Source organism: Helianthus annuus, chromosome 3 (assembly GCF_002127325.2).
Source record: "Helianthus annuus cultivar XRQ/B chromosome 3, HanXRQr2.0-SUNRISE, whole genome shotgun sequence".
NCBI classification, from domain to species: Eukaryota; Viridiplantae; Streptophyta; class Magnoliopsida; order Asterales; family Asteraceae; genus Helianthus; species Helianthus annuus.
Window position 1 is genome coordinate 100,273,838 of NC_035435.2, and position 10,635 is coordinate 100,284,472.

Below are 10,635 nucleotides of genomic sequence, written 5' to 3' on the forward strand. Positions count from 1 at the left end.
ATTTATTTTCAAGTGGGGGTAAAAACATAAATGGCAAAATCGTATTTTTAAGGGAAAAAAACTAATGGCAAAACTGTAAATTGAAACGGGGCAAAATCGTAATTTTGAACCGGGGACAAAATTGAAATATTTTGTTGGGAGCAAAAGCGTAAATTAATTTTTAACTGGGGGCAAATACGAAATTTTGAACTGATGGCAAAATCATAAATTTAAAGTGGGATAAAATCGTAAATTTATTGTGCCAATAGGGAAGTGCTAGGCAGATGCGTGACACTATTCCCATGCCGCCCCTTTCCTCCAATGAATGAGAATGACTATTTCCGCCAACATTGTGTTTTGTTGTAGTTAGAAAATAGAAAATGTGTGGGTCAAGGGTATGAAGCGGGTATGGCTAGAGATATAACAAAAAAAGTACCATTGGTCTAGTGGTAGTATAGTAATCTGCCACGGTATAGATCCGGGTTTGATTCCTGGCTGGTGCATGTTTGGACTGTTATGTTTATACCTTCTTTGTTGGTTGGATCCAACAGTTGATTTTGATTTGTTTTAATGGTGTGGTTGAAATTTTCTTTTTCTTCCAAAGTCCAAACTTATCAACAGTTTGGTCTTCTAAGCATCCGTATTAGTGTAATCGGGGATTGACTTGGTGATCAAGGTGAATAATAATACACATCAAGCAAGTTATAAGGTGCGGGAGTACACGCTTGTTTGAGTTATTATAATTCGAAGTGTACGGGCGGAGCTTGTACTCTGCGGGGGTTCCAAGGGGGCATTGCCCCCTTGGCGGGGGTTCCGGGGGCAGCGCTCCTGGGAGCAAGGTCCAACGGGCGGCAGCCCTTGGCTGGGTCCAAGAGGCAGAGCCCCTGGCTGTGTACGAGCTTTATAAATTGCCTTAATGAAACTGCATCAGAAAATTTTTATTTCTGGAATTTGTCACATTTTCGAAATGATAAAAAATGGCAGTTTTTTGGCAATTTTGTCTGAAAATAGAGGTAACTGCCATTAGGCAGTTACATCCCAAAAAACCCAAATTTCGTAGAAAGTTTTGGTTGCATTCTTCCGGGTTCATACAATTTTTCACAGACAACCATACACTAGTTCTTTTTCTCGAAAATCAGAGTTGTATCCGATTGAATTATTCGGGTGAACCACCGAAATAATTTGACCTGAGAGTGACATCACGCCTCTCTGATCATCCGGCAATCTGAAAATTCCCCAACATGCAACTCATACAATTAATTCCTAATCAACTACAACACAATTAATACCATAAACCTAATTAATCACAATAATACAAAATATACTTGTACAGTAGACTTGTGAGAGAATTTTTCAAGTACCCATTTTTTCATCTCTTGTTGAAATGCAGTCTACTATTCTAACATCAACTCTAGAATAGCTAGCAAAACATACCAAAAACACCATATTTCAAAAGAAATATCTGAGCGTCCCCATCACCGAAATCTCAGCTTCAACCGTAAGATTATCATTCAACAAGAAGCCATTTTCTGAGTCATTTAGTTCACTCAAAAGAATAAAACCACTGAAACCCCAGTCATCAGCAGAGTTGCAGAACCAATTATCAGTTTCTGCAAGGTACCATGAGAAATAAACCATCAAAAGAGAGACATGAAACACATAATGTAATACACAAATAACTAATAGTGAAAAATAGAAATTTTAAGCCTTAAATTTGATATTTGCGAAATATAATTTGGGAGGTTTTATACTTTAAAATACACTTTTAATCCATTTGACATATCTTACTTTTACCTATATATATATAATATATATATATATATATATATATATATATATATATATATATATATATATATATATATATATATATTACAATCATAACTCGTAAATCTAATGTGGTGTGGAGATATGAGTTTACCTTCCTCTATATCACTTTTAAGACCATGTTTTTTAAGCCGCAACTTGAATTTCGCATAAACTTTCCAACCATCAGGAAAGGAAGCAGTATCATGTACACCTAAAAAGAATGACAAATGTGTACCTATACATAATCCGTATCCTTTGGGATAGATTTTTAGTTTCCTGAAATCAAGAAAGCAAAAGAAAGTAATTCATTAGATCCTTAAAGATCTAAATTTAGGGTGCTTCAATCAAAAGAAGGATAAAAAAAAGTAATAAATGCTGAATATGATAATGTACCACTTGACTTTTCCAACTTTGAAGACCTCTGAATACAAAACATCCTCTGTCACCGTTGAAAACTTATTGATGGTCCATGTGTAAGTATTCATAATTGCTGGAGGCCTTGTCATCAACAGGCACCGATCTACTTGCGTAAACTCTGGAACTGCAATAACCTCAACTCCAAACACACATGAATCATTCAAAAGGTATCCATTTTTACTCTCCACAAAAGACTCCAACGGTATTAATTTGTCAAAACCCCATGTCATCTTCTTCTCATGGAACCTTGTCCTATGCCCATTTACATCTATAAACGCGCACATTAACATTATATATAGTTAATATTTTTTCAAAAAATATACATAAATGGAAAAGGAAAATAGATTTACCTTGAAAGGTTACATAGTTGTGATGTATATGATCATACACAAAAAAACAAACATCAACAGATATCTCCCATCCTTTTGAGCAAGTCTCGGTGTCACATATTACCACATATAAAGAAATGTGGCCTGCCCCGTTTTCCTCATCGTTTCCATTTGGGTACAAATCTAGTCTCCTAAATAGTTCAAAATTCAATAATGAAAAGATATTAAAAGTTCATAGAAACTTAATTTTAATAACAAAAAGCTTTCAGAAGTTGACCATTTATAACCGTTGGCTTCAAAAACGTCTGATTCGATCTTAGAAGTTTTAGCTTCCGAAAGAATGGAAAACGACTCGATCTTGAGCATATAGTGTGCCGGTTCATGTTTTCTTTTTGATATGAACATGCCTACTAGTAGAGAAAGATATCAGATATGATACTAGTTAATCAGTTAAAAAAACAGAAGAACATATACACTTGATCATCTACCTTAATTGTCAATCTTAAATGTTTATTTTCTTGCTAGTTAATCAAACATCTATACTTCCGCCCTGTTATAGAACTTTTTAGGGCAAAATTGACATTTCACTTAATTTTAAGACACCTGCTACAGGCATTTTTGGTATTTAATAATTTTCATGTCATGACATACTTTTGTTAGAGCATTCATATTGGAGCTTTCGTCTCCATCTATATAAAACCTACTTTTCTCTAAATTTATTTAATTTTTCAAAAACATCTAACATCCGACTCTCTGTCTTTATCTATTTCTTACTCACTCACAAACACTTATTTTATTATTTTTTCTCTTTCTTACACACTCACAATAAAAATATAAAGGGTTGAATAATACCTCTAAACATAGTTGTCAAAAGGCGCGCGCTCGGGCGCAGCGAGGCGCGCCTATAGCACCTGGTAGTAGCTTAGGCGCAAAAATGGGTTTTTTTTTGTAAAAACGGTGCTCAGGCGCGCGCCTAGGCGCTCGGGAGCAGCGAGGCGAGGCGAGGCGAGCCGAAGCTGAATATCCAATTGATGTTGATGGAAGTTCTGATGACTTTGATGATTGTCTTGATGGTTGATGATGAACTATAAGTTTAAATGTTTTAGTAACCACAAACGTTTGTATAAGTCCTAGTAACTTTTGGTATCACTACGTGTGTATAAGTCCTAAACTTTTGCTACTAACTATTAGCTACATGATCTTAAATGGCATATATAATAGTTTTTTCTTTTTAATTTTATATGTGGAATCTTATTTATTTTCAAAGCATAACATATTTTTTTATATTTTTTTTTCTCTATGTGCGCTTTTGTTAAAAAACCCACGCTTTTTTTGCGCCTTGCGCCTAGGCTCCGGGCGAGGCCCATGCGCCTTGCGTCTTTGACAACATAGCCTCTAAATATAGTGGTATACTTTACTTTCTATATATTTTTCTATATTACAAAGATTCCAATGTGACCGTGTTTTAGTTGTTTCCGTTCCTCTATTATTTTCTATATATTATACAGAACAGAAGCTCCAATGTGAATGCTGTTATGCAACTTTGGTCTTTAAACAAAATTTCTTTAACACTTTTGTATTTACGACATGAATTTCTTATTTAACTCAATTATGGTATTTAAAAAAAACTAAACCAAAACAAAGACAGAAGCAATTCATAAACAAATAGAAAACAAGTACAACGCTGTAAATTATCGACTCTTTCGCGCGCGGGTTCCCCACTATTTAACCCATATAGGGCTCCGTTTTTTGAGCTAAAGCGAAAGGGGGCATATGCCCTAGGTTTAGCTTAGTTCACAATCTCAAGCCCCAGATTCCCAATTTTCTTTCAGTTGAACATGAAATTATCATTTTCTTCTTGTATGATGTTTCGATTTTAACAAAATAATAAGTTAATCTTATAATTATGGAGTGAAATCAAACATCAGTTAAAGTCACGATTAAACTGATGAATCTAACATGTAGATTTTACAATCAAAATTAAAGATTACCTCAGAAATCTCCGATGTAAACTGGACTTTATGATGATCTTTCGCTTTCTCGTAACTGAAGTCGCTTTCTCTCCACGAGGGTGTTTGAATCGTCAACTTGGAGTGTGTTGAAGGATAAAAAGTTAGAAAGGTAAATAATCGCACACCTTATGAAAGTGGTTGTTACCGAAAAAAAAATTAATAATGATATAAGCTATAAAAATATTATTTAATTAAAAAATAAAGAGAAAAAGTAGTGATTGTTAGTGTAATAATAAAAACAGAAGAAATGAATTCATTGTAAGCCTGTAAACGAACACGAACATATAATCAAACACATTTTTTGTTCGTGTTTGTTCATTAAGAAATCAGGCATGTTCGTGTTCGTTTATGTTCATTCGTTTAAAGCCTAAAAAACAGTTCACGAACACAAACGAACATAAATTAACATGATTGAACAAACATAAACGAACACAAATGAACGTAATTGAACAAATATAAACAAACACAATTTAACATTAGTGAACACAAACAAACAAATCTATATATCTAATAAAGCAAACCATTGGGGGACACATGTCACCCAATGGTGCAAGCCAACTCAGCAGGCCATGTCAGCATCTATGTGGCACACCTCATAGTTGAGGATTGAACCAAGACTTCTCATTTACGCTTAAACCTTCTCTCTCCTCTCAAAACCCTAAATCGGACTCTCTCTCTCTTTTTCCTCTCTGAACGAAGACGGCGAACACAGGAACTATAATCGATCCAATAATTTTGTTCAAGACTCATCGGATTTGAAGTCAGATCGTCTACGGTACTATCTAATTATAGTATTTCATGATCGATTATATGTTTTGATATGGCTAATTTTGCAGGAAATCACATCGGCGGGGATCAAATCGGTGATTTAGTGAAGAGGTATAACCAATCTTTTTAGGTAACTTTCTTCATCGATGGTATTCATGCTTCATTCCGACAACCCCATTAGTTACATAAGATTTAGTTTTCTTTGATTCGATTTTCGGATTCAATGGTTTTGTTAGATTGTTCGTTTGTGAGTAGTTGATGTTACTGATTGTCATAGCCGATTAGGGTTTTAATTCATTTGTACAGTTTTTTTTATGGTCTCTAATAGTCGATTCTGATGTTTGGTTTTTTTTTTTTGTGTTTTAGGGTTTTAAATTCGTTGTTCATGTATTGTTATTTGTTTATGTTACTGTTGTTGGTAGCCGATTAAGTGTTTAATTCCTGTGTACAGTTTCTTTTATTTAGAATCTGTAATAGTGTATTTCGATTTTGATCATTTGTTGGTTTTAGAAATGGTTGATTTTAAGATTTTTGAATTGAGTTTGTTTAGCTGTAAGCCTGCCCTTCTTACTTACCTGCCTGAAGTGTGTGTTATAAAAAAAGAACCAATTGATGACTTAATTTAAGTGTTTGATGAATAGGTGCGTAATGCGGTTGTTGCGCCTGTATTTGAACAGTGTTTATGACGAAGTACCGGTTACTTTTGTTTTTGACAACGTTTATGTAAGTTTTTATTATTTAGGTTTTCATAATATTAATGTATGTTTTGTAAATCCAGTTGAAGTCATTAGTTGTAGGAAAACCAGATTTAATGGTAGCTATTATTTAATCTTATATTCTGATTTGTAGAGTTTGAAGAAGAAGTGGGCACAAACTCATGGATTGGATCGAAAGATGGATTTGACCATCAAGGACAGCGCTGGTCAAACTTGGAATGTGGCTATTGGTAAGGAGTTCTCACAATGCTGTCTGCGATTCAATGTTACCGGTATGTGATAGTTTGTTAGAGACAAACGGTCTGGTATTTGGTTCTTCATTTCAGATGGTTTTTGTTAAAAGTAAAGGTATGTTGCTTTATAACTGAGTTGGTGAAGGTACATGGTATTATTTGATAGTATTTTTTTTGCATACACGGTTCATCGTTAGAATACATTTAGTGGTATGTTTTTGGTATGGTTGTTACGTAGATCTGATGTCATGGTAGATGTTGGTGATACTTTTTTTGGGCCTTTTATATTTGTGGCCGAAGTACTTAGTTTTGAATGCTTATATGACTAGACTGTGTTTCTGTTTTTTTCTACATGTTTTTTATTAGTATCCTATTTTTAGTGTAATCAACATTTAGTTTGATAATTAAGAAAATTAGTGATCATATTAAACTTCATTAACGTAATTTGTTTGAAAAAATTGTTTATGCCGCCACTTTTCAAAAAGAAAATGATATAAAAATAAAGTTTCGTATGATTTTGTTTCCTATTTTAATTTTGTAACCCACGATATATATTTAAAAAAAACTGCCACATTCTATAGGATTACCTATAATTAGGTTGAATTTATGTTGTTTCCTTTTTTACACGCATATATAAACTTAAGAATACTTTCCATTTAAAATTTTTTTATAAAAATAAAAAAAGGTTGGTTATTGAAATTAAAAGGTTTGAAATTAGAATATAGTTTTTTTTATATTTGTGTTTGAAATTCTAAATTATATTTGGCTGTTTTATTTAAGTTTTTAATAAAATATTCCTAAGTTTTGTTTTTAATGATGGAAAGTAAGAATCGTTTTTTAATATTTTGTATTGAAGTTTTGTAAACCATTACAATCATGCCATATTTAATTAATCAATTAACTTGAATAAATAAATTCCTAAATCTTTAAGATGATTTGTAGTTTAGAAATGTAAACCCATTTCTAAAAATAAAAATGTCTTTAATTTCGGGCAAGATTTTGTTTTCTAATATATTTTCGAATTTACAAAAATAAGTAAACTAAATTTGTATATATATATTTAGTTAATACATTCATTTGATTTCATTACGAATTATTTTCTAACATTAATCATCTCAGTTCGGCTCAAATATCATACAAATGGATGAAAATAATGTTACTTTCTTAAACAATCTTGATTGGAGATCCAAGTTGTTTACCATCAAAATCAAGGTGTTAAGACTATGGATTCGTGTGAATCGAAAAAGAAAAGGAGAAATCCTTGGTACTGAAATGGTGGTCATGGATGAGCAGGTTGGTTTGAATGTCATTTGATTTTTAAAATGTAGCTTATTTTTTATATTTTTGTCTATACTTACCAATTTTTTTCTGTTTTTATTAGGGTACCAGGATGCAGGCAACTGTTTGGAGCAAGTTCATGAAAAAACATGAAATTTTGCTTAATGAAAACGAGTCTTATTACATTTATAAATCTCAACTTTCTGTCATTAAGTCAAATTTCAAACACTTTGATAAGGAACATGCTATTAGCTTAAACTTTGATACATCTGTTAAAAAGTGTGCGAACTTTGATGGAAGTTTATATGGTACTAGTGCTAATACCCGCGAATTTCGTGGTGTTGAGAAATGATATGTTTTTTTAATGTTAAAAGAAAATATTATGATTTTATACGCGTTAAAATACAAACAAACGAATATATCAGAGTACAACGACAAATTGAAATACGTGAATATGCAACGATCACAATTCGTTGAAAAACACTTTATAAACCATATTAGTTGTTTTATCTGTAAGTTTGACGTTGTTGTCAAGTATTAGTTGTTTGACTTCATCTTGTATTTTTACCCTTGATAAAGCAATTCATCAAAATAGTTTTAGAATTTATAATATTTTATATTATTTATATACCCATAAAAAAGTTTAGTATAGAAATATATATTTGGTGGTTTTATGCATAAAAAGCTACAATTCGGGCAAATTATCCGTTTCCTTTTTTTTAGAGTGACTTTCTATGTACATGACTTGCTATCACTAGGAGTTTGTCAAAGACAAACTCCCGTCAGCCCCGCACTTGAAGACGCGATGTTCTATAGGGCCCCGGCCCCTGCGCAAGCTGATCTCTCCCCGGAAACCATACTGCCCTCACATGAGAGACTCGTTGGGGTAACAGCTAGGTAAAACCGGGTGTGCCCTTAGGACCGCACCATGCCTCGGTAGGATACGATCCATCATTGGGACGTTCCCCTCCCCCCCCCCCCCAATGTCGCAGCCGAGAGTCGAACCGACAACCTCCCAAGAAGGAAACCGGCCCAGCCAACCATATGGGTACCAACTGGGCTAGGGGACCGTTTCCATTTTAGCTAATGTCTTTTTAAATTTTTTAGCTAATTTTTTTAATTTTATTTTTAACAATTTGACTTGTTAGTATGACCTATTCACAAATGAAATGGTCAAAATTGTCTTATTAAATACTTAGTAAAACTTTGTGAAAAAATTGTTCTTTAGACATTTTTTATTTTATGTCAGTTAATATTTAACTACACGACTTATATTTGAATTAACAAATATTTAAACAATAAAACATGTATAATAATATCGTATTATATGTTGATGTTTTTTAATGGTTCCATATTGTAATATAAAGAAACTAATGTCTAGAACTCTAGATACTCTATATATTTAATGGTTTCATATTAGAAGAAATTGTATTTCAATGTGGTGAATTTCACCAGTAGCTCATTTGGAAGATTTATTGACCATTAAAAAAAATAGTTAAAATAGACTACAAATGCTTTGTATACCTTATTTTTGGTGCTTTACAAAGTCCTATTAATCATTTTAACCAACTTTTCTTTCTTTATCTTCTCTTGCTTTTAAGTTAATTACATTAAATTAAAAACATATGTAAAAAAGAACTAACATATTTTTAGATTTAAAAAGAAAAAATTGTTGACACCATTACTAAGAACATCTAGAAAGGATATAGGCAAAAATGGATCCAGTCATAACTGCTAACCCAACTTGTTTGGGCCTAGCCCTTTGAAAAACAAAGCTTGTTAGAGCATTAAGTCTCGATTTAAAATCAGTCCAACAGTCCAACTACATATCAAAAAATAAATGTCCATGCCTGGACAAAGCAAAAGGCCAACTTCTCAGAACTAAGATATTACAACAACTAAGTTACGCGTCACATGGAGCAAGAGAATCCCCCTAGCACGGTCACGAGGCGCGTAGGAGCAATAGGACATATCCATTTATTATGCAAAATGCAACATATTAAGGTGTTATGAAAATGCCATTTTAATGAAAGTTGGATAGCCAAAAAAAAATATGCTTACATTTGGAAGATTTCATAAAAGATTTCATAAAACAGAAGTAAAAAGTGTACGGCGTATCCAACAGAAACAGTATACAAAAGTTGATAATTACCTCAAAATTCTCTCTACTATGTGTCTTGTTCTTTTAGAAACTCCAGAGTTGGGTATGGCGTTGATCCAAACCAAATGCTTATCTATATTAAAAACCAACTAAGATGAAACTGAGTGCCAAATGAAATGCCACACCCCTCCAAAACCCCACCCTGCCTTGGAGGTGTGACATGCCCAGGATCATAGCCACCAATCATATTGAACAAGCATGTAGTTTATTTATAAAATCCAACACAATACAATTGGTGTCAAAACATAGTTTAAGTTTACAGTGGAAGCAAAACATAAGTTTAATATAAGTTTTCCCACAATGACCACGCCTCCTTGTGCAACCTCCTTAAGCTAGGGATCTAACGACCTGCAAGGCATGTAACGAGTCAACAACAAAGTTGAGTGAATTCACAGTTGGTTCACTGGCTTACTAGCCCGTATCGCGGTCTCCCAGACATGTGTGCGAAGGTTAGTATTCGTATCATATCGTATCGTATCGTGGCCCTACAGGCAGGTGTGCGAAGATTAGTGGAGTGGCATCCTACCTCTGGAGGATGGCCGTGCCTTGTAGAAAGTTCGTGAACTCACCTTTGCTTTTGCTTTGCTTGGTTTGCTTATCTTCTTCGATTGTAAGGGTATGGGATAGAGTTTAGCCTACTGATAAGCCTAATAATCTAACGCACACGAATTTAGGTAAGTAACCAATACAGCATTTACGACAATTCACGAGATTAAACCCTCACAACGATTAACAAAGTGCAATACTTAACAATTCAGTGGATTCACAACGAATAACAGAGCATAGTCTGAAATTGGATAATACTCAAATATTCAAGTCGAAATCACGACGAATAACAAAGTATAAACTCAATTTGAGCAGCACTTAATCATACGTTGGATAGTTTCAATCGATCGGACGTTGAATGGTAATAGCGATCGAGTTATTACCCTG

At 33.5% G+C, this 10,635-nt stretch overlaps 1 protein-coding gene across 5 annotated transcripts; it reads right to left on the reverse strand.

The window, feature by feature from the left end:
- Nucleotides 1-1,261: 1,261 nt before the first annotated feature.
- On the reverse strand, nucleotides 1,262-4,693 carry LOC110929113 (ubiquitin carboxyl-terminal hydrolase 12). Of its 5 annotated transcripts, none has more exons than XM_022172238.2 (7): nucleotides 4,526-4,662; nucleotides 3,387-3,619; nucleotides 2,812-2,944; nucleotides 2,556-2,725; nucleotides 2,182-2,473; nucleotides 2,024-2,064; nucleotides 1,262-1,589 (listed from the first exon to the last, which is right to left on the reverse strand). In XM_022172238.2, exons 2-7 carry the CDS (start codon nucleotides 3,394-3,396, stop codon nucleotides 1,429-1,431), a joined length of 807 nt encoding a protein of 268 aa, XP_022027930.1. In that variant the 5' UTR covers nucleotides 3,397-3,619; nucleotides 4,526-4,662; the 3' UTR covers nucleotides 1,262-1,428. The 5 variants fall into 5 exon arrangements, with proteins under 5 accessions (XP_022027930.1, XP_022027927.1, XP_022027926.1 ...); XM_022172235.2 differs by having other exon boundaries at nucleotides 1,901-2,064; nucleotides 2,812-2,941; nucleotides 4,526-4,658; XM_022172234.2 differs by having other exon boundaries at nucleotides 1,901-2,064; nucleotides 4,526-4,658.
- Between the last annotated feature and the right edge of the window lie 5,942 nt (nucleotides 4,694-10,635).